We start from the raw sequence: 24,078 nt of genomic DNA, 5'->3' as shown, positions 1-24,078 counted from the left end.
GTCTACTAAGGCAGTATTCTGATGGAGGAAGGTGCTGAGTCATCCCTGAAACGAATACCTGAATAAATGCTGCCTGCTTTCTGCACCAATATCTTCAAAGTGGTAATTAATTTGGCAGGCACTTTGGGTGTACTGGTGTCCTGTGTTTAAATATTCCTGTTTATAAAAGCATGTCTCTAACACAACTCAATTATATACACCTTAATTTTAAAACACTGATTTGTGAGACAGCAAGAATACATTATTCAGGTTGCTTGTTTCAGATACAGCAAAGAACTGACCAATAAATTCTCTGCGTTGTTCCTATTGAACAGGCTTGACTTGGATGTAAGTAATCAGGCTAAACTGAGAAATCATGCTTTGTGGAATACAGAGTGTGGATAAAATAACATTAAAACAGTTAAAAGAATCAATACAGAAAAGTCCACATGAACGGAAGGGGTATTGACACAAACGGCTCCATTAAAATTTATAGCTCCAGCTGATCCTGGTTTTATTTCTAACGCCATTAGTCTCGGCACAGATAAAAAAACACGCCTCCTATTGGCTGAGAGCGTGATCGCTCTTCTTCCCATGATGCTCGAGTGCGCCGCGCTTTTACCGGGTTCTCGCGAGAGTTCGGTCTCTTCCCTGGCCGTCGTTGACCGAGGTGGGTTAGTTGGTTGTGAGCAGTCCAGAGGATAATGTGTTTAAATGTTTAAAATGGGTGGTTTATGTCGTTTTCAAAGGGCTATTTGGAGTGAATATACGGGGATTCGTTAGATGAAAATGTTTGTAGCTGTGGATGGCAGGTTAAAGAAGTGTATTTTTGTGTTTGAGAGATGGCTAGGCGACGTGTGTTAGTGTTCAAGGTGGAGAGGGCTGAGGGGCTCGGGCCTGTTCCCCACTGTTTCTCTTTGAGAGTAAAGGTTGAACGGTGAGATGTTCAGGCTCTTTTTTCGTATTATCTAGATAAAATTGTATGCGGAGTTACTTGATATTCTGTTGAACGGTAGCTACGTTAGCGGGTTGTGCTAACGGTGCCACGCAAAAAGCTAGACACGTTAGAGAAGTTTGTAGAGATCTCTTTAAAAATCTGCTATATTTAAAGTATTATTACTGCAGCTGACTTAATAAATGGAAATGAAAATATGTACAACGGGCGTAAATAATCAGTTTGCTGTTAGCTCTATCTCATAAGACTGGCTCAAGCACAGAAGCAACTAGGGGAGTTGAGGGAGACTTGATACTACCTTACCCAGAACCGCTTAATAAAGGTTTTCTTATTTTATTTTCGTTGCAGACATAGGCCATGTTCAGTACCAGCGCGAAAATCGTGAAGCCTAACGGCGAAAAGCCAGATGAGTTTGAATCTGGCATTTCCCAGGTAAGACTGTGATAAATGAATCTTTATTGCATTGTGATGCCTTCCTTAAATACTACTTTTCACCACAGTAGTAGTTCAAGGTTTTGTCCTAGAGCATCTTTTTCTACATCTGTATATCAATTCAGACACCCACTGGTTGAACGAATTGTAGCAAGTGCTTCTAAGATGATGCATGTTACAGCATAGGAATTTGTAAAATATATTGGGCAGAAGCACTTCAGATCCAGGCTTGGAGACTACATGTTCTATGGATAAGTGTGCCATAAATGTATTTTTTCCCCTCTCCTCCTGTAACAGGCTCTTCTTGAGCTGGAGATGAACTCCGACTTGAAGGCTCAGCTGAGGGAGCTCAACATCACAGCTGCAAAGGTCAGGAATGACCTTAGTCTTGGAGCAAGGTTTTAATTATTTAAATGAAAATTAGAATTTAAAAGTCTTAAATCAGTTGATATATAAAGTGCTCAGATTTTTTTTTTTATTGACTAGTTTCTGAACAGACCACTTTGATACCAGTTTCTTAGCTCTGACTATTTTTTTGGCCCATTCTTATGTAAAGCTTATTTTTGTATTGGGTTTCTTCAATTAAAATGTGGCGTTTGCCACTTTTGTTCTCAGACATTTATTTTTTTTTTGTAATCAGTGTTTCACAATTCTGATGAGGTTGTGCTTTAACAAGGCATTTTCTGCTAAAATAAGGAAATGCCTAGTTAATGCCAGCCCTAATTAAATGATACATGACCAACGTGGACACCCTGTGAGTTGGCTCTCATATGGCTCTGTCCGTGTGGCGTATGGGAGCGTAGCACTTCAGTGCCATGACGTACAGTCCCTTTCCACGACGTTGGATAGTATGCATGTCCCCAGCTTCTAGCTGGTGAGGGCAGCGTCCTGTATATTCCTAGATCTTCTCAGAGCCTTACAGGCTGTGACTGGGGAGGTAAACCATGCAGTGCACATTTTTAGCCATGCCTTTATGCTACTTCATGTGAGGCATGTTGTGGTGTGAACATCGAAAATCAAATTGAATCACATTTTTAAAAAATCAGGTTTGGCCACTTTCGTATTAATCCAATTTTTAACTCCAACAAACTTGCTCCTCAATTAAAGGAAGCATCAATTCATGTTTAATATTCTTTAGACTACTTGTTTAACAGTGCTTATTTGGAATGAAGAAAGGATTGGTTTTGTCATACAGCACTGCAGTAAAATGTCAGTTCAGTCTGTCTTCAAAATAAGTGCTTTATATGAAACACTTTTCCTTTCTGCGCTCACAAAGCATTTTGTGTGATCTGCTCAAACTGATGTCAGATAGGCCACGTGGTGTGAATAGAACTCATAAAAAAAATCACAATCAGGTTTCGGTCACTTTTGTACTCTGAATGTAGCCTTGTAAGGATGTTTCAAGAACGTGTGAAAGGTGGTTAACTGAAACTTTTTGTTTCAGGAAATTGAGGTTGGTGGTAACAGGAAAGCCATCATTATCTTTGTGCCTGTGCCCCAGCTGAAGTCTTTCCAGAAGATCCAGGTGCGGCTTGTGCGTGAATTGGAGAAGAAATTTAGTGGCAAGCATGTTGTCTTCATTGCACAGGTAAGGAGAACTTCACATGCCTTGGCAACTCTAGAAACCCATGCTTTGAGCAACATCTGCCTTTTGCTTATTTAAAGTGTTCATATACAATCATTTTGCTGGACGAACCTTATTTTTAAAATGCATGTGAGCAAATGGTTAACTCTTTGGCCAACTTGCCCTCCCACATATATGCACCCTCATCTTAGCATCATGTATGCAAACTGCAAAGCTGTGCCTGGACCCATGGAGCCACTTTGAGAAATTTCAGTGTTAGTAGTCCCCTTTTTCCAGTACCCCTAGTGAGCAATCTGCTGGTTCTCTAGGGGTTTGCCTTACAGTTATTAATTTTGGCATGGTCAAAGATTTTAGCTGCCCAAAATTTTCAATGTCTTGGAGAAAAGCCACCACTTGATTGACCACCACTGTTTGAAGTTCCATTTTTCTGTTTTGCCCAGCCATATTTTGGCTTAGTTCTGGGCTATATTCTCCTTCCAGTATAAACTCAACTCAACCTGTGGTGTAGTCCAGGACTAGGCTTAAACCCCCTGTCTGAGGAACCATCACATAGTATACAACATTAAGCCTTTCTCAATTTGGCTTGCTCTCCTGATGGATATTTACACTTCATGTTAAAACTTCTTTACTGGAGTCCTGTGAAGCTGCTTTGTGACATCAGTTGCAAAAAGCACTATACAAATTGATTAGAATTTGTGTAAACTAGCTTAAAGATAAGTATCTAGTTTGAGCAGGTCTATCATTGCATTTTCTGTAAATTAAATGTTTTATGAATGGTCTCAACCTGAATTTGAGTTGAGTGAATCTTGGTAAATAATGCAGTTATACACAGTGTATGTAATAGATTCCAAGTAAAGCACTCTAGTTGAAAAGGTGATCTTGCTTTCCAAAGATTGTTATTGCTCAACTTGACCAACGTGGACACCCTGTGAGTTGGCTCTCATATGGCTCTGTCCGTGTGGCGTATGGGAGCGTAGCACTTCAGTGCCATGACGTACAGTCCCTTTCCACGACGTTGGATAGCATGCATGTCCCCGGCTTCTAGCTGGTGAGGGCAGCGTCCTGTATATTCCTAGATCTTCTCAGAGCCCCAGGGCTGTGACTGGGGAGGTAAACCATGCAGTGCACATTACTAAAGTGTTTTCTAAGTGTGGCGGGGTGTTTTTATTTTTATTTTTCATTTAAATGAGTTTAAAATGAGTTTGTTTGCTTGCAGAGGAGAATCCTGCCCAAGCCCACAAGGAAAAGCCGCACAAAGAACAAGCAGAAGCGTCCCAGGAGGTAAGTCTCTGGCTTTATTTGGTGGCAAATGTCTGTTTTTGGCACCTTGCTCATGCTGTCGGTAACTGTCAAACCAACGTGGACACCCTGTGAGTTGGCTCTCATATGGCTCTGTCCGTGTGGCGTATGGGAGCGTAGCACAATAGTGCCATGACGTACAGTCCCGTTCCACGACGTTGGATAGCATGCATGTCCCCGGCTTCTAGCTGGTGAGGGCAGCGTCCTGTATATTCCTAGATCTTCTCAGTGCCTTTCAGGCTGTGACTGGGGAGGTAAACCATGCAGTGTACAAATTTAACCTGTAACTCCCTTTGCAAGTCTCTTCCTAGCATCAGTTAGACGTCTAACTATTGAGTTTTGCTAGTTATAGATGTGTAATGTTGATGTGCCTGTGTTTAATTGTGATTTTTCTTCTGTAGCCGAACTCTTACTGCTGTTCACGATGCCATCCTTGAAGACCTGGTCTTCCCCAGTGAGATTGTTGGCAAGAGGATTCGTGTGAAACTGGACAGCAGTCGGCTCATCAAGGTCCACCTTGACAAGGCACAGCAAAACAATGTAGAACACAAAGTGAGTATCCTTCATAAGCCAAACACACTACCAACGTGGACACCCTGTGAGTTGGCTCTCATATGGCTCTGTCCGTGTGGCGTATGGGAGCGTAGCACAATAGTGCCATGACGTACAGTCCCTTTCCATGACGTTGGATAGCATGCATGTCCCCGGCTTCTAGCTGGTGAGGGCAGCGTCCTGTATATTCCTAGATCTTCTCAGTGCCTTTCAGGCTGTGACTGGGGAGGTAAACCATGCAGTGCACATTCGTCCTTCTCCATAAACATGCTTGTGATTATGCTTCTATGAAGGAAAGTCTTTTGTTCACCAGTTTAGAAATAACAATTTAAGTGATGTGTACTAGTGTTTATGTGGTTATACTGACTTTCTAAAATCTCTTTCAGGTCGAGACTTTCTCTGGTGTGTACAAGAAGCTCACAGGCAAAGATGTTGTATTTGAATTCCCAGAATTCCAACTGTAAAGGGCAGATGGCAAAATAAACTTTGTATACCATCATGTTCACGATCATGAGTTTTTTTTTTTTTTTTTTTTTTTTTTTTTTTTTCAGCTGAGCATTTTGCTGCATTTAACTCTAGGGGGTTCTTAATATTTTCATATTTGTGACTTTCTGTTTGGCTTTGACCCTCAACTTTTGATGCACCCAGATGTCTTAGTCTTATTGTTCACCACAAGCTTAGGCATTCATTCTGGTTTAATGCAGTGCACAAAATTTAAGTAAGGGAAATCTCAGCAGTTCTTTTAGTTACTGCATGCAAAATAAGCTAAGATTTTGCAAGTGTTAGGCTTAATTTTAAGTTTTATGCTTAAATGTTTGGAGCGCATCTTTACATTTACTGCTTAAAACTGAGATGATATCCAGAATGAAACTCAACTCTTGAGTGAAGGGAGTGTGACACTAAGCTTGATTCTCTGTAAAGCTTTTGTACGTCCCTGACACCCAGCTTGTGGCCTGCTATGCTTTGAATTAAACAAATCCATGTGTTCTATTTGTTAAATGGTCTCGCAAGTTGATATGTAAATTGGCTTTACCACTGAGGGTGGGTATATGTCATCTTTTAATGCAAAATTTAATTATAGGACTTGCGTCACTGACTTAATTCAAGATAAAACCAGACGTAATGCAGGGATGTCAAACGTTACAGGAAGATTGTGAGATTTCCTGGTTGTGCTCTGGAAAATAAGCATTAGTGCTGTGTCTGAAATTGCTCCCAATTCACTCTTCTCCATATTATTCATACAGTGCACTAATAAACAGGACTGAGTTTGGGAGGGTAGTGAATTATTTAGGACACTAACTCATGCAGGATTTTATCCAACTGCACTGCATTATGGATTTCCTCTTGTCAGGTGTAAATGGGGTTGTATACCTTTGCAGTGCATCGAGATTGAGTGCTCTGAAAATTGTTCTCGGTTACTACAAAATGGTGAAACCACAAAATAGTGCACTATATAGTGAATAGGGCACAGTTTTGGACACAGACACTTTCAAACTTTAGTGTCTGTAGTCCTTTAAATATAAAGTCTGAGGTCTCATGGCTTCCATGATCCCTTTTTAAATAATTTAGTGAAACAGAAGGGTGTAACTTGGCAGCAGTTTCTGCAAACTCTGGATATGGTGTCACTGTTACTTTACAAACTATAAGTACTTAAACGCTTCATCTGAGTAAGTGATAAGTTGGTTTGTGTGGGCTGTGAAAATACAAATGTGCTTCCAGCACCAGTTAAGACATATCTCAACTCTAAGGACACAATGAACACTTTCAAGTAACAATGTGCACAGAGTGATTATTGTGAGCAACTGTTAAAAATTATTGCAAGCAGAACCTTTGTGGGGGAATATAAAAGGTTTTATAAATATGCTCCTCCTGCGCTACAACAGGCACACATGCTGTTGTCTAACTCTGAGAACAGCTCTGAGCCTGTGTACTTTGCTCTGTTCGACCTTTCAGTAAACAGTCTGTCCACCTGACAAACTCTGTAAGAGCAGGTAGCATTTTTCTGAAGCATTTCTCTCTCATAAATCTTTGAGGTCGTCAAATTTCTATACAGCGTTTCGCACTGAAGATGGCAAACCGATCAGCTGTGAAATTGAACTCCAGTCAACCAGATTTTCTGCAGTTCAACGACCTGGCCTGTGAGACAGTTGGAGGAAAGGTGAAAACCGACCATCGTAACAACAGTGTATTCAGCACACGATAATTCTGTCAGTGCTAGTGGCTTTTTTTTTCCTAATCAGTTTGTATTAATATAATACTCTGGATTATTTTAGGTCATTTTTGCAACTGATGAATGGTTTGCTCCTGCTCAAAATCTCTTGAAGGTACACCATTAGACATTGTCCATAATGTGTGTGTGTAGAAATGTGGGGAAAATTGTGGACACTTAAACCTAATCCTTGAGGTACAATATAAGATTAAAAAGAAAATACAGTAAAAACTAGGCTTAATTACTCTTCTGACTCACTGATTTGAAGAGGGTGTCTCCGATGTTCCTGGCTTCAGCCTTCACAGAGTTTGGAAAATGGATGGATGGCTGGGAAACGAGGAGAAAGAGAATTCCAGGTATGTTTTTTTTTCTTTCATAGGAAGAATATCCCTGTAGGATTTAAACTCAGACAATATTTCCTTATTTCCAATCTTATCATTGACTGGCTTGGTTGAGTTCAAGTGTGGAGTAATTCTGGTAAGAAAATCTTAATCTCTACTCAACTTGAAAATCAATTAAAATAAAATGAAGGAAGAGAGCTCTTCAAACTATTTCAAATGGATGAACAATTTGTCTGAACATATCCAGACAGATTTTAGATGAATGAATTTGTTTTCTGTAAGGTGCACAGGGATCTAGTGTACTCACAGCTTCACAAACCCCATAGAAAATGGAGCCTTTTTTGAATCTCCACCACTCTATTAAAGGACATCTTATGAAAGATACAGGTGCAACTCAATAAATTAGAATATCATCAAAAAGTTCATTCATTCATTCGTAAACGCTTATCCAGTTCAGGGTTGCAGTGCGTGCAGAGCCTACCTGGAATCATTGGGCGCAAGGCAGGAACACACACTGGAGGGGGCGCCAGTCCTTCACACACTCACAGACACTTTTGAGTCGCCAATCCACCTACCAACATGTGTTTTTGGACCATGGGAGGAAACCAGAGCACCTGGAGGAAACCCAGGCAGACACAGGGAGAATACACAACTTCCTCACAGACAGTCACCCGGAGCGGGAATCGATCCCACAACCTCCAGGTCCCTGGAGCTATGTGACTACCTGCTGCACCACCGTGCCGCCCAAAAAGTTAATTTATTTCAATAATTCAATTCAGAAAGTGAAACATGTATATTATATAGATTCATTACAAATAGTGATGTATTTTAAGTGTTTATTTCTTTTAATGTTGATGATTATACCGTACAGCCAGTGAAAACCCAAAAGTCATTAGCTCAGAAAATTAGAATAATCAACAAAAACATCTGCAAAAGTTTCCCAAGCCTTTAAAATAGTCAATCAGTTAATCAGTGGGCCATACAATCATGGGGAATACTGCTGACTTGACAGATGTCCAGAGAACAGTCATGGACACCCTCCTGCTGTGTCCTAGCATATTAATGGAGTTGAGTGGAAGGAAAAGTGTGATAGAAAAAGGTGCACAGGCAACAGGGATAACCTCAGCCTTGAAAAGATTGTCAAGAAAAGGCCATTTAAAAATTTGGGGAAGATTCACAAGGAGTGGACTGCTGCTGTGAAACTGGAAGGAGTCAGTGCTTCAAGAGCCACCACACACAGACGTATCCAGGACCTGGGCCACAACTGTCGCCTTTTATTAAGCCATTCATGACGCAGAGACAACGGCAGAACCTTCTTATCTGGGCCAAGGACAAAAAGCACTGGACTGTTGCTCAGTGTCCAAAGTCTTGTTTTCAGATGAAAGTAAATCTTGCATTTCATTTGGAAACCAAGGCCCCAGAGTCTGGAGGAAGAGTGGAGAGGCACACAATCCAAGCTGCTGGAGTCTAGTGTGAAGTTTCCACAATCAGTGGTGGTTTGGGGAGCCATGTGATCTGCTGGTGTTGTCCACTGTTATATCAAGTCCAACGTCAGCGCAGCTGTCTAAGAGGAAATTTTAGAGCACCTCATGCTTCACTCAGTTGACAGGCTTTATGGTGATGCAGATTTCATTTTCCAGCAGAATGTGGCACCTGTCCACACTGGCAAAAGTATCAATACTTGGTTTAATACCGACAACATCACTGTGCTTGATTGGCCAGCAAACTCACCTGACCTAAACCTCAGTGAATCTGTGGGGTACTGTAAGGAATATGAGAAACACCAGACCCAACAATGCAGATGAAGTCTGCTATTAAAGCAACCTCAGCAATGCCACAGGGTGTTCGCCTCCATGCCACGCTGCATTGATGCAGTAATTTATGCAAAAGAAGCCAGACCAAGTACTGAGTGCAAATACTGTACATACTTTTCAATAGGCCAACATCTCTTTAGGGGTGGCACGGTGGTGCAGCAGGTAGTGTCGCAGTCACACAGCTCCAGGGACCTGGAGGTTGTGGGTTCGATTCCTGCTCCGGGTGAATGTCTGTGAGGAGTTGGTGTGTCCTCCCTGTGTCTGTGTGGGTTTCCTCCGGGTGCTCCGGTTTCCTCCCACAGTCCAAAAACACACGTTGGTAGGTGGATTGGTGACTCAAAAGTGTGTGTGTCTGTGTTGCCCTGTGAAGGACTGGCGCCCCCTCCAGGGTGTATTCTTGCCTTGCACCCAATGATTCCAGGTAGGCAGTTGGACCCACTGTGACCCTGAACTGGATAAGTGGTTACAGATAATGAATGAACATCTCTTTATTAAATATATATATTTAAAATTATATTTAAATTTTTGAATTGAAATAAATTAACTTTTAGATTAATAATTGTATCTAGTTTATTGAGATATACCTGTATTTAGAGGGTTTTCTCTTGTCCTGTGTTTGTTTATGTGGGTTTGTCTGTGTAAAAGGCAATGATTGGTGCATTGTGCAGTTGGGAGTTCCTGGTGTCATTCATGGATTTGATGTGGACACGTCATACTTCACAGGAAATTATGCACCTTCTATTTCTATTCAAGCTGCTTGTCTTGGTATGTACGGAAACCCATAAGAGCTGAGTTTGGTACTATAAATAAAATAATTCAAAAATTTTTACTCTATCAACTAATGCAGTTGGGTGGAATGTACTCTTATATTCCTTGTGTGTGTTTCAGATGATCTGTCTTTTCCGTCCTTAACACCTGATGGTGATCGTACAGGAATGGCTGCCACAGAAAGTCAGTTTGAAGCTGTATCACAGGTAACTCAATACATCTATTATGTCTTAACACAGGCCAGCTGGCCTATAAAGCAAGTGAATGGAAAATGAATGGACTTGGCTTTTTGATTGCCAGCTTCACTCAGAGAACTGGGATGAGCTTGTACGAGTGACGGAGCTGAGGCCTGGATACGCTGATTCATGCCACAACTACTTCAATGTGACATTCCCCAAAAGAGTCACCCACATTCGCCTCAACATGTATCCTGGTAACACGTCATTTCAATGTTACAGGTTCAAGTTTTCAGGATAAAGTTTATTTGAACCATTTATTACGCTAAACAAAAAATGTACGTGAAAATTTTACTTTAGATGTATACATTATATATATATTTTGTAGCTAAACCAATAAGAAAATTGTGGGTTTATATCATGTTTTTTTCATGTTATTAGTTTAGTTTGGGCAGCTGCAACATCTGAATTTTTACATCCTACCTACATTATTCAGGTAGTGATGTGACATACAGTGCTGGGTGATTGTAACATTAGGATATTTGTTTCTTTATAGTATCAGATCCATTTAGGTCCAGGTAGCTTTCTACAATTTTGTTTAAGTTAATATCAGTCTAATAACAAGGAATAGCTTTTATGTTTTTGTCATCAAATAACAAAAAAACAAAAATTGTATGAAAATGATTTTCTTGTCAGTATTTCAGTGTTCCTACCTCTTCAGTCTGAAATAATATGTTGAGCTGCTATGTAAATATACATCACTTCCCTAGCTTGTTGCTAACATTGCGAATCCCATAGTTGTGCATTTTCCTGATTGAGAGAAACTATAAACATTTTTTTTTTATTGACTGGGAGCAGATGGAGGTATTGCAAGACTGCGTGTGTATGGGGTTGGTCAGAGAGACTGGTCAACCGTATCCAGTCAGGAGGAAGTGGATCTTGTTGCTCTGGTCAACGGTGGAGTGTGTGTGGGATACAGTGATGCACATTTTGGTCACCCACGCAACATGATCGGTACTGGGATCAGCTGTTCTACTGAGCTTAGACATGCACCAACACATGAGTTAAACAATTCATTTGACCAGCTTTGTATAATTCAGAGGGCAGTCAAAACACAGTACTGCTTTCAAGTTTAATCCACTAATAATCTCACTGGAATTGTTGCTGTCACTGATATTAAAATGAAACTTGTGCTATTTAATTAACATTAAGAAGATTATGAGGCATAGCACAAAAAATATGAAACATTCCCATCTGCATTTTTGCAGGTTTGGGGAGGGCTGAAAACATGGCCGATGGGTGGGAGACGGCTCGGCGATTGGATCGTCCACAAGTCTTAAAAGTACAATGGCTTAGTTTATAGTCACCTGATTACTAGAAATAATGCCACATACTCACCACTTGGTCTGATCCTCAGGTGGATGAGAGGGGGATCTTGCAGGTCCCTGGCTTTGAGTGGGCCATCTTCAGACTTGGGCATCTAGGGGAGATCAATAAAATTGAGATAGACACTAATCATTTTAAAGGTACACTAACAACATTTTATCATCATTTCTATAAGTAGATTAGCTGATATTTTTACTGTTACCTAATAATTAATGTAACACCATATTGTTGTTTAAATGTTAAGGTAACTTCCCAGATTCGTGTAAAGTTGAGGCCTGCCGTTTAACCCCAGAAGAAGAAAAGACTTTTATATACGAGAAATGGAGCAGTGGCACAGTCACCAGATGGAGAACTCTTCTTCCTCCTCAGAAAGTATGTCATCTGTCGTGGTAGAACTTTAAGCTGAAGTGTGCTTTAAAAATAAAAAACTATTTTATGGAGTGTATTTAAATTAATGTTAGCTAACATCACAATTTCATATTTAGCACACCATGCACATAAAAGTATCTTATATTATTTTTCTCTTCTCTAGCTCAAGCCTCATTTCAGACACATCTATTCCAGAAACTCTGTGCTGCAGTCGGGGCCTGTTACTCATGTGCGGTTGACCATAGCCCCTGATGGAGGAGTCAGTAGACTCAGGCTATGGGGTCATCCAGTTTACAACAACTCTACTAATCTTGGTCCAACCTCAAAACTATAACCTTATATGTTTTGAAACAGATAAAATGTCATGTTCTTTTATGACTTTATGAATTAAAGACTAGATAAACAGAACAATCTTTGCTACACTATTTCATAACCAAATTGTACCATTATGGTGTTTTGACTCAGTACATAATGTACATTATGAGTTTTCACATGTGAATATTGTTCCCTTCGTCGTTGAATGTCAGAGCAGGGTTTTATTGTACTTCACAGTACAAGTAAAACTTGCTTAATAAGATACTTGAGTCAAATAATTGTTTAAATCTATTGTTGTATTTCTAGCAGCAGAGATGGTAAACGAGAAAGGGCAGTGGGTAAACACTGATTAGTTTCATTTTGATTTCTTTCTCTTGCTGCTGGTGAAATAGTGTAAATGGTGTGTTAAGTGATGAATGATGATTGGTTGCTGGGTCTGCATATAATTAGTAATGATGTGCAGTGAAAAACTCCCTGATATTGCCTTTTCTCTTTAGCCAGGAGGATGTGGCATCCATGGTTTCTAAATAGAATTTCTAATTGATTTGCTGAACCACAGGACACTTTTGCACTTCAACTCAGTCCATCTCAAATGAGCTCAGACCCAAAGAAGGTGGCAGCAATTTTAACTGTCAGCTGTGGATGCAACAATGAACTGTGTTCACAGAGAGTGGTTTTCAGAGGCATTTCTGAGCCCAAGCAATGATTTCCACTAAAGAAACATGTCTGTTTTTAAAGTCCAAGTTATTTATTATTATTGGAGAAATATGATTCTTGAGTTTTTTCATTATTTGCCCATTCAGTCTTTCACAGAGTGGTGCAACTCACCCCATCCTTGGTTCCAAAGCCTCAGCCTCTCTGAGATGCTCTTTTTAAACCAAATTATGTCACTGACCGGGCGGTACGGTGGTGCAGCAGGTAGGTGTCGCTGTCACACAGCTTCAGGGACCTGGAGATTGTGGGTTCGATTCCTGCTCCGGGTCACTGTCTGTGAGGAGTTGGTGTGTTCTCCCTGTGTCTGCGTGGGTTTCCTCCGGGTGCTCCAGTTTCCTCCCGCAGTCCAAAAACACACATTGCAGGTGGATTGGCGACTCAAAAGTGTCCGTAGGTGTGAGTGAATGTGTGGACTTTCGCCCACTCCAGGGTGTATTCCCGCCTTGCGCCCAATGATTCCAGGTAGGCTCTGGACCCACTGCGACCCTGAATTGGATAAGCGCTTACAAATAATGAATGAATGAATGTCACTGACCAATGAACATAATTTACATTTTGTAGCATTACACAGCCTTACTCATTTTTTTAAAGTTCCACCCCAAGTTTTGGGAATCATCAAGCATCAAGCATTGATAGCATCAAATTCAAAAAGGACATGTATATTAAGACAATAGAGACAAAAAAGGCGATAGAATTTCTCAGTCTGAACATTTAATTTACGTTCTATTGAATGTTTTCATGGGCGGCACGGTGACACAGCAGGTAGTGTCGCAGTCACACAGCTCCAAGGACCTGGAGGTTGAGGGTTGGAGTTCCGCTTGGGGTGACTGTGAGGAGTTGGTGTGTTCTCCCCGTGTCCGCGTGGGTTTCCTCCGGGTGCTCCGGTTTCCTCCCACAGTCCAAAAACACATGTTGGTAGGTGGATTGGCGACTCAAAAGTGTCTGTAGGTGTGAGTATGTGTGTGTGTGTTGCCCTGTGAAGGACTGGTGCCTTCTCCAGGGTGTATTCCCGCCTTGCACCAAATGATTTCAGGTAGGCTCTGGACCCACTGTGACACTGAACTGGATAAGTGCTTTCAGATAATGAATGAATGTTTTCATTTAAATATAGAAGTTGAATGATTTGCACATGACATTGTTTTTGCCATAGTTTTAATTTCAAATCTTGGTCTGAAACATTAGATTATATATTCCTGAATTTTTGAGAGGCACATAGGGTGAGATACATAATGCAAACAGTCCCTTTTCATCTATAGTATCTGAACATTATATTTTTAAATGTTAATTTTAATTTACATACAAAATAAATAAATAATAAATAAATGGGCCACAAAGCACCCTCTGGTGGTCATTTGAAGTGTAAATGGCTTTTTATAAAACAGAATTTAAAATATTCTGAATGCTGAAAAGCATGAAGAGAAATTAGGATGTTGCTGTGCTCCTGCTCAATAAGTGGGTTACTTAAGTTGGAACTGACAAATTCGGGAGATTACTAACTACATGAATATAAAGGCATAACAAATGTGCTACCAACAAAATGTACTTAAAGGCAAGTTAAACAACAATGAACCAGCTACAGTCATTTTCATAACTTTTTCATTCACATCCACCTTCAGGTTGAACACCAGTTAGTTTTGTTGTGAGAACAATAGCTCTCTAGGACTGTCTATGTGGCCTTTATATAGGTATTGGTGAAGTATTTTTTACATAGTGCACTCTTCACTCGAATCCAGTCTAACAGTTTAATGCCTGCTGTTTTTAGTAATTTGCTAATGACAGTAGAGAAGCTGGAGTAAATGAAAGATTGGAGAGGTGAGAAGAACAACACCTGATGAAACACATGCACATGAACTGGAACAGCTTGAAGAGAATTTGGTTCTCTGAAACTTACAGCTCTATTTGGGTGAAATAGATTCAGAACCTGAAGATTTCTTAGTTCTGTTATAAAGTTTGGACTGACATCACTGTTTTAGACTTATGCTACTCAGTGCTTATCCTGTATTATTTTAGAACAGTGTTGAATGTGCACGGAATATAAATGACCCAGTGTGTTTCACCATTTTAGCCCTGATGTACTGAGAGTTTTCGAGGAAGCAGAGTTTTTCCTAGGCTTTTCTTGTTATCATTTTTTGTCATGTCTTTCCCCAGATTAAGCCAGTGGTCCACAGCAGGATAATAGTGCCAGCACAATGGAGAAGGATTTTACCAGAGTCACGCACTATCAAGTCAGTACAGATTTCCTGGTTTCGCTACAGTTAAAGCACACTGGCAGACACATAAGGGTGGATGCTAGATTGGGTGCTTAAGCCTGGGAAAGGAAACAATTGTCTCATTTGACTCTGAAGCATGTACAGAGACGTTTGAGCAAGTTAAGGCCATGAACTCCAGTCGTTTCTGAACTTCAGAGAAGACTTTGGGAGAAGTTGAGTGTAAACTGTTGCTCAGGCCAAATGAGCTTTTTCATTTCTCTTTCCAGATCCAATATGAGTGTCCTAGCTTGTGAACGCTAGGATCAATTGCCAGTGTTTATATAAATTCCATCATATGCCAGAACAATTATTTGCTGTGCTCTGAAATTTGTGCAAAACCCCAATTGGTTCCTTAAAGCATTCAATGAATGGTTCTTTAAAGGGTGTGTGAGTGTGAGAAACATATAAAGTCTGAAGCACACCCAAATGTTATAAACATTTACTACCTACGTCCAAGCTAAGAAACTCCTTATTCATTAGACTGTTGCTATCAGGTGTCACATTTTGCTTTGTAAAATATGACATGACTACTGTGACCCTCTAGGTCTATGATCACAGAGAATGTGCACCTGGGGCTGTGCACAGGTGATGAACTCCAGAGCAGTCAGTGTACATACGTGACAAAGCGTGTCCCTTCAAGTGCCCGATGGCCTTGATTGTGTTGTAACTGCTTCTGTTAGAAGAGTGTATGTTGGTGTTTGTTGTTGTGTTTTGTTTGCCTGTTTGATAGTAATCTAGTGGATGGTTTGGTGGAGGTAGAGAACAATCATTATTACATCGTGACAGGGATGGTCTCCTTTGCTCTCCTGCTTTATCTGGGTTTCTAAGAAAACAGCCGAAACTACAGCATGAGGCAAGTCGCCGTTAACCGTACCCTTCAACTTGTTGTGTACATTGTTTTTAGCTTTTTTTTTTATCTCTTCATCTGAGTATGTGTATTTTCTTCCACTAGAGGCAATAAAGAAGGACACAAGATATTTAGTAACTTTTAAAACAAATTTCACTTTACGAAATTTCTGTGTAAAAAATATATTCTAATTTTAAGAAAACGCACATTTAAAATCAGATGAAACAGAAGAAAAATGTTTGCCATTGAGTTACAAAGGCAGCAATGGCTAAACAGGTGGATGTTTACATGCCTACATTTACTGAAACGTAGAGAAGGACAACAGATTAAGTATCTAAATGCCACAAATGTATGGCCTTAAAAGGGCCACATTGTTAAGTCAGGACCTCAGTAATCCAGTCATAACTAAAGCAGTATGGTCTCATGAGCTGTCTTTCATCATTTCTGGCATGTCCTTATTACTGAATGTGTTAATATGTATTATTAAACATGGTAATTTTCATAATGATATAACAGACGTGTGGGAATTATTAGGGCTGGTGCTGGCTTTGCCAGGTCATATAATGTCTAAAATATATGATGTTACTTTACTAGACCATGTGTGGCAGGGGTCATCAGTCTAGGAACTGGAGCACCCCTGTCCTGTTTATTTTCATATTAAACCAACATTTTTTAACTTTGCAGTCTTTTAATTAGCTGATGAGGTTTGAGTGTTGAGTTCATGTTTTAGGCCCCATCCACACTGATCTGTTTTTGTTTTTTTTAGAACTGAGATTTTTCTCCCTGTGTTTGAAATGATCACTGTCCAGATGAATACGAAAACGACTGCATTATCATTCCAGTCCAGTAGGGGTCCATGGTACCTCTTAAGGAGAGGCTTCAAAACACCACGATGCATGAGAGAAACACAGAGGTGTTAATCCCATATCATTCCATACTCCCTATTTACTCAACTCTTCAGACTAATCACCACTCATTATCAAACCAAAACCTCCAAGTATGAGTCTTACCACAGAAACATGTGCGCCCCTGTTTCTTCTGCTTCAGGGGCAGATGGGGGGCATAAGTCTTGCTTGAATTTCTGCTGTTTTTGTTGGTTTTTTATTTTTTCTTGAAGATTGCATGCTTTACACAAAATTCTTTTAAAAAATGTACTACCAATTATAGAGGAAAAAAAAAACATTTATGACAACAAAACAAATGTATGGGACAAAAGTGTTTTGAAAGAAATAAAAACTTGAAGGAATCAATTTTATATCAGTTATGTGCTTTAATAGGCTAGTGGTGAAAACAGAGTCTCTGCGCTTGTTTCAGAAGATGAAGGAGGTGCGACGCTGTATTAAACAGTGTTTTAGGACTTTAATGATGCGAAGAACAGCCACGTTGTTTTGCTTCAGTTGAACGATTACTTCTATTTTGTCTTCACATTTACAGAATTCTCGCTGTGTTTCTCTCTATTTTTGCCTCTAGATCAAGGGCATTGACTGAGGTGACATGTTCTCACCAATATCCAATGATTATTGAATTGTCCCCACCAATAATTTGATCCCCTTAAAAAAGAAAAAAAAAAAAAACAGACCTGTCAACGTCTCATTAACCTATTGGTGCAGAAAGGGTTAAATAATGTTCTCCACTTGAGTCCTACCTCCCCATAACACATATGACCAGTGTGATTGGCTGCTTTTCCCTGCTGTCACTGTCGTACGAGTCTCTGTAGTTTGTTTGTTAGCAGCGCCAAAACTGGAAGGAAAACATTCCAGCAGTGATGTTCAATACAACTGATATCCTTTCTGATCTGATACTGAGTAAAATTTAGGCTGGTATCGGTCCACTGGTGTAAAAAGGTTGGCACACCACTGACTGTAGACCACTACTGGTCCACCATTGGACCACTCAGATTACTGTCCAGTACAGGATGTAAATAATTTCTAATCTCCTGAAACAGATTTTAAATTCAGAGACTTTTATTCTGGAAAACAAACTAATACAAATATTACCAACAACTATGAGAGATGTAATAATGAGTATAAGCCTGATATAAAATGATTATGCCGTAAATGTTGATACTGTGCTAGATTAAAATTATTTACTAATCTAATTTATAAAGAATAATAAAAGAACCTAAAGGGCGGCACGATGTGTCACAGTCACACAGCTCCAGGGACAGGAGAGTCCCGCTCCGGGTGACTGTCTGTGAGGAGTGTGGTGTGTTCTCTCTGTGTCTGCGTGGCTTTCCTCTGAGTGATCCTGTTTCCTCCCATGGTCCAAAAACACACGTTGGTAGGTGGATTGGCGACTCCAAAGTATCCCTAGGTGTGTGTGTGTGTGTGTGTGTGTGTGTGTTGCCCTGTGAAGGACTGGCGCCCCCTCCAGGGTGTATTCCCGCCTTGTGCCCAATGATTCCAGGTAGGCTCTGGACCCACCGCGACCCTGAATTGGATAAGCGCTTACAGATAATGAATGAATGAATGAATGAAAAATTAGTAAATTGGATTGTGAATGGAAAAGTGCTCAAATATGGTACATATGTGATACATATTATTACTCCAAGCTGAACTCATGCAGCTATTTGTTGAAGCATGTATTTATTTTGTTACTTATTTCATAACCATAAATATTATTTGAACAACTCCAACAGCAACAGTGCTTAGTGCGGCCTAAATCTCCACATTTACTCTCTCTGTACCTGGATAGTGCCTGTCTGCAGCACCAACGGACTCCGCCAGAGACTGAAGAGAGACAGAGCTGAAATAACTCCACACATGACTCTTTTACGCTCTGCCATTGTGTAAGTCTTCAGACTGAGTGACTGACTGCCGCTGCACTAACGCATTGCTAATTAGATTCATAGGTCCCTACCAGTGTCAAGAGCAAATCTACGCCCTTGCTCTAGATTTAGTTCTTCTGGGCTCTGGAGGATTTCTCAGGTTTGGTCTCGGATTGTTTTTCTCATTTCCACTTTGCCCTGTTTGTAATAAAGTCCAAATTGCTCACGTCAGTCTACGGCCTTTGCTTACGTCCAGTCCGTTTCCTCCCCGAAACAAAAGTGACTATGGTGTATGTGTAGCACGTTGTATTTTTTAACACAAATGAATTTCATTGGGGCATAATTATGAAAACTGTGAAACATCATGCTATTTTCACATATGAATAAATTCCTTAATTAAGTAGTACATTTTTTAGGTCATTTGGCATACCACCTCTTGCTGCTTCATGTACCACAGGTTGGGAACCACTACCCTATGTAGTGCACTACACAAGGATATCACTGAATCTAGTGGGTGGGTTTCCTCCGGGTGCTCCAGTTTCCTCCCACAGTCCAAAAACACACATTGGTAGGTGGATTGGCGACTCAAAAGTGTGTGTGTGTGTGTGTTGCCCTGTGAAGGACTGGCACCCCCTCCAGGGTGTATTCTTGCCTTGCACCCAATGATTCCAGGTAGGCTCTGGACCCACTGTGACCCTGAACTGGATAAGCACTTACAGATAATGAATGAGGGAATTCCTCCATACCCATTGTCCATGGTGATGGCAAATGCTTCTTTTTCAAATTAGTATGCTCATCATTTAAAATTATTAGGAATACAAATAGGTTTTAAAGTGACAAGTCATTTTATTAATTAATTATATACTTGTACACCTAATAGATAAAATTTTACTCATGTACCCTATACATAATCCTCACAGGTGATAAATGGTACAGGTAAATGCTGCCTCCTGATATTTGGTTTGTGTACAGTGAAGAGTGCATTTGAATATTATTCAGCTGAAAAAAGTATGCCCTCATGTGTTTTATGGTTTATTCCTACATTCCATCTCCTATTTCTCTGTACTGTGTTTGTCTCTTCAAGGTTGTATTTATGAAGCTCTGAGGTCTGAAGTGTTCATTGTTGTAAGGACAAATGGAAGTATTCTGATATTCTGTAGAGGCTGTCTTTCCTTTGTGCATTCACAGAACCGTATTAATTTGGACGAGTAACACTTAAAGACTATGATTGATGTATATCAAGGTCATACTGCCTTGATGTGTTGCTTAAAGTTACCACAACATTTGCGGAAAATGCCAGAAGCGTAACGGCATGTTTATGCCACTTTGAACATGTGCACAGCTTCAGATGTCCTTGAACAGATTGACCATGTGGAGACTGAGACAGCACCAGACATCCCTCATTTCTCTGGAGTGAAACAAGCTGTATTGTGATTAATTACAGTGCATGATGCTCACTCATGCACCACATACACCAAAACACACACACACACACACACACACACACATACTAGTGTTGTCACAAGTCCAGAGCTCCATGCAGTGGATGAAGATAAGTGTGCCGAGCTGAAATGAGTGAGGGGGAGTGAATCACAGACTCAGCTTCTTTGGTCTGAGAAAAGGTCAATGTAAAATATCTGATGTGTCTTTATTAGCATGAAAAATGATGGTATAGATATCCACAACACCTAGAGTAGAGGCAGGCTTTTTTCCTCATGCTCTTTTTGCCATCCAAATCACGCTTGGTTAACTCGTTTGAAATAAAGAGTTATTGGGGATGCAGCTGTCTGTAGAGGCCTAATACAGTCTCTGTGGGCCTGATCATAAATGAGCTGCGTATTAAAGCCTAGATCATACAGAGCTGCATGTCTCTCAGCCTTTACTGATAGGAGGGTTACCTTACAATGTTGTGTACTTTATTCATATTTATGTTACGTGTCAGTTAAGGTTTTTTTTAAATGCCTGACCTAGTAATTAGTTGAATAATTCATGTGATGTGATAACCACATACACACACGTCCCAAGGTTTGTAGACACTCCTTATACTAAATAGTATCAGCTACTTTAAGGTGTAAATATTAATATAATCTCTGTGGAAAACTGATGCAGCTGCACAACAGCTTGGCTTGGGGGGGATGGGGAACATTACAGCTTCAAAATCATTGTGATGCTCCGCTGTCCTGTCATAGGGGGAATATGTTCTCTGTCATTGCTACTCCAGGCTCAGCACTGTGAAAACAGCACTATGTAATTTTTGTAGGATGGTAGTTCCAGGGGGAGACCAGGGAGCAAAAAACAAACAAACAAACAAAAAAAAGAACTAATGCACTAGTGTTCCTTTAATTGTCAGGTTGCGTGGGTGTATTTGAGTAGGGGAACCACCAAATATGCTGGACACTAACTCCAACCCCATCTGACCCCCACCCCCCAAGAATAGAGCTGTGCCTCTCTGCGCTTAAGTTTGACTAAAACAAAATGTACATGGATTAAAGAAGGGATTTCTATCAAGGCAGAGATTTCTGATCAAGTGACCGGTATTGTACGTGTCTTTCTGACACCCACCAGCAGGGGGCAACAGAGGCATAGCGAATCCTTATTCATACCCTCAGGTAATTTGAGACTGCAATGTGCGAGTGGCCAGTGCACGTCTGGACCCTCAGCATGACCCCCACCCACTCTCTCTCTCTCTCTTTCTCTCTGCAGCTGCTTGTCTCTCCGTCTGTCAGCCTGTGGTTTTGGCAGTCCGTAATTGAGGTGCAGTCTGAGTCACGCTGGCCTTGAATTTCCTGGCCACTGCCTCTCTCTGTGCTGTTACAGGACTAAAGTGCCTGAGGGGCATCAGCTCGCTCCCCTGCTGCTCTGCTGAGGGCTCCAACGTGGGTGCACCATGTGTGTGGAAACATGTCATTTGCCCAAGGGTATTCAAACTTTTGCATACAGCTGTATACATATTGTCACACTTGCTTGATTGAACTGAGCTGATGACAGTAGTTATAAACTCTATATGTACACACTGACTACAGTATTTTGGTATTATGTGTAACTAAGCATTAACCCCTTTGAAACAAATTAAATTGGACTCTTAAATTGGTGTAAATGTACTTAAATGTGTGTAAGTTACAGCCAAAATTAAACGTAACAGTAGAATAGCAGTGGCCTGTACCTGTACCTCCATGTTTGCCTCACTCTCAGCCTGACTTCAACATACTCAGACTTAGCAGCTAACAACTCTGCTCTGTATGTGTACTCTATACTCTAATACTCACAGAGCCATCGGTTCACTTCACCCCAAACGCCCTGAGCCTGTACAGAGTCAATGCGTGAGGACGGAGGAAAAAATATCATTCAGTGGAGAACTGCTTTCCCCAGATACACACATTTGATATGTAAGCCACGGACTTCAGATTTGTAACTCTTTCTCACCAGCACTCAACAACCCCTTCAATACACACACTCCCCAGTCCCCACCTTGCCCTTGCCTTTCACTCGGCAGCCCCCATCAATACCCGTCGACCGGCTGTCAGAAAGAACGATATTCCCAGGAACTCTTTTGTTTTTTTCCCCCCTCTTTCCTTCCAGCATGTTTGGATTTTCTCTGTTTGATTTGCACTGTTAAATAAGACGAATGCCATTAGAAATTCATGGCTGCTCTGTGCCATCAATAAATGATTAGTTTGCGGTGCTCGCCAGTGATTGATTGGCTGCGCATGAGACGTATTGGAACCGGACTCAGTCAGTGCCAGGCTAAATCATTGGGGAATATCTAAGCTTATCAGTGCCTGACCAACATCAGGAGAGTGTGCGAGAGAAAACAGGACCTGGCAACGAACGCAATTTATCTGCCGCTACATGTTGGCACTTATTTTCACATAGTATTTTTACTAAAGGTCCACCAGGCATGATTATGCTTATGGCTGGTTCCAGTTTTACTTACTTATTTATTTATTTATTTTTACAGGCAAATTGACAGATGACCTTTTTTAATTAACCTTTTTCAAATACACAGACTACACCAGTTACATTTTTTTCTCAGCCAAAGTTGCAAAGTAAATAACATCAGTGGCTTTTTAAGAGGTCACTCTGACATTTTCAGTTTTAAAATATATTGCTACATAGAAAGTAATAGGCAACTGACTTTTTAGCACAGTATGATATACAGAATATGGGTGCACTTTTATAATTCATGTTATTTGAAGAATCAAATGGCAACAGAGATTGACCTTGTTTCCACCAAAACCCATCAAATTCTGATTTTGGTCAATTCTGAGTTTGAGCCTCTAATTTATACTACATTGCTTTATTCATTCATTCATTCATTCATAATCTGTTACTGCTTCTCCAATTCAGTGTCGCCGTGGATCCTGTTCAGATCATGTGATCATGTGTTTTTTTTTAAGTAGGCTTTCATTCCTGAAGAAGGTTCAAACTGCACAGGTGGGAACTTAAAGGTGGAAACATGAAAATATTACATAACACAAAATCATTATGGGATATATATTCTATATTCTGACATGCTCCAGATAGAACGACTGTACAATGACTGCCAAAATTCTGCCCTATAGTTTGTGCAGAGGTAAGACAGTCCATTGGCACTGAGCACTGAAGCTTGGCTTGCGCTGGAAGAACTGTGTGACATGAGAGCAGTGTCTATAGATGTCTTTCAGTGTTGAGTTTTTCTGCAGAGATGTGTCAAATCTAGATGGTTATGGAGAGCTAGTTTGCCACTCCGTATGGATTGAATATGGCAGTGGAGGAGCACAACCTGAGAGCTAAATCTGTATTGGCATTTGAATTAGTGAAAAATGTTGAGTACATTGGTCTGCCACTTAACGTTGGGAGACTCAACCATCAATACTTTTGGGATTGTCCAGGACACAGATAGAAACATAGAAGATATTTATTGTTATTTGAACGTTGTGAAATTTTATTCCCATGCATTTACCTTGTTGCTGTTTTCATCATTGCTTTGTTTCAAACCTGTAAAACCTGTCAAAGCAGAATTTAAATGAAATGTAAATGAAATATAATTGATTACACACGTTTTATAATTGTGAAATTGCTTTACACATCATGTTCACTGAATGTATAACAAAACAACAGTAACTCTAGACCTCTAAGGGCGTATTGGTTCGTGTGTAGATTCTTTGTTTGTCCCTGCAGTCTGTAGTGTTTGATGTAGTTTGCAGACCCCAGACTCCATGCTGGTTCTGTGTTCTATGCCAAGCCTGAGAGCAGTACAGCCAGGCAGCAGAGAGATGTCTCCACAGCTCCTCATCTCTTCTCATCAGGGGGTATGTTTGTGTGTGTGTGTGTGTGTGTGC

At 40.5% G+C, this 24,078-nt stretch overlaps 2 protein-coding genes and 4 non-coding genes across 8 annotated transcripts; all 6 read left to right on the top strand.

The window, feature by feature from the left end:
• Positions 1–577: 577 nt before the first annotated feature.
• rps7 (ribosomal protein S7) lies at positions 578–5,301 on the top strand. The gene is made up of 7 exons (XM_066677474.1): positions 578–649; positions 1,283–1,366; positions 1,664–1,735; positions 2,811–2,954; positions 4,168–4,232; positions 4,652–4,802; positions 5,189–5,301. The coding sequence occupies exons 2-7, from the start codon at positions 1,292–1,294 to the stop codon at positions 5,264–5,266; spliced, it is 585 nt and encodes a 194-aa protein (XP_066533571.1). The 5' UTR covers positions 578–649; positions 1,283–1,291; the 3' UTR covers positions 5,267–5,301.
• Positions 2,105–2,325, top strand: LOC136702867 (small nucleolar RNA SNORA73 family). Its single transcript, XR_010803971.1, has one exon. It is a non-coding gene; the product is annotated as a small nucleolar RNA SNORA73 family (small nucleolar RNA).
• LOC136702869 (small nucleolar RNA SNORA73 family) lies at positions 3,864–4,083 on the top strand. The gene has a single exon (XR_010803973.1). It is a non-coding gene; the product is annotated as a small nucleolar RNA SNORA73 family (small nucleolar RNA).
• LOC136702868 (small nucleolar RNA SNORA73 family) lies at positions 4,306–4,526 on the top strand. The gene has a single exon (XR_010803972.1). It is a non-coding gene; the product is annotated as a small nucleolar RNA SNORA73 family (small nucleolar RNA).
• On the top strand, positions 4,833–5,053 carry LOC136702870 (small nucleolar RNA SNORA73 family). The gene has a single exon (XR_010803974.1). It is a non-coding gene; the product is annotated as a small nucleolar RNA SNORA73 family (small nucleolar RNA).
• Positions 5,302–6,775: 1,474 nt separating the features above from the next.
• allc (allantoicase) lies at positions 6,776–12,386 on the top strand. Of its 3 annotated transcripts, XM_066677660.1 has the most exons (11): positions 6,776–6,960; positions 7,076–7,126; positions 7,280–7,367; positions 9,812–9,931; positions 10,055–10,140; positions 10,235–10,367; positions 10,969–11,124; positions 11,379–11,452; positions 11,528–11,636; positions 11,741–11,868; positions 12,029–12,386. In XM_066677660.1, exons 1-11 carry the CDS (start codon positions 6,871–6,873, stop codon positions 12,197–12,199), a joined length of 1,206 nt encoding a protein of 401 aa, XP_066533757.1. In that variant the 5' UTR covers positions 6,776–6,870; the 3' UTR covers positions 12,200–12,386. The 3 variants fall into 3 exon arrangements, with proteins under 3 accessions (XP_066533757.1, XP_066533758.1, XP_066533759.1); XM_066677661.1 differs by lacking the exon at positions 7,076–7,126 and having other exon boundaries at positions 6,947–7,009; positions 12,029–12,385; XM_066677662.1 differs by lacking the exons at positions 6,776–6,960; positions 7,076–7,126; positions 7,280–7,367 and adding an exon at positions 9,478–9,587 and having other exon boundaries at positions 12,029–12,385.
• The last annotated feature ends 11,692 nt before the right edge of the window (positions 12,387–24,078 follow it).

The sequence above is a fragment of the Hoplias malabaricus genome, chromosome 7, assembly GCF_029633855.1.
Source record: "Hoplias malabaricus isolate fHopMal1 chromosome 7, fHopMal1.hap1, whole genome shotgun sequence".
Taxonomy (NCBI): domain Eukaryota; kingdom Metazoa; phylum Chordata; class Actinopteri; order Characiformes; family Erythrinidae; genus Hoplias; species Hoplias malabaricus.
Note: the sequence above shows the minus strand (reverse complement) of the source record. Positions and strands in the feature narration are given on the sequence as shown.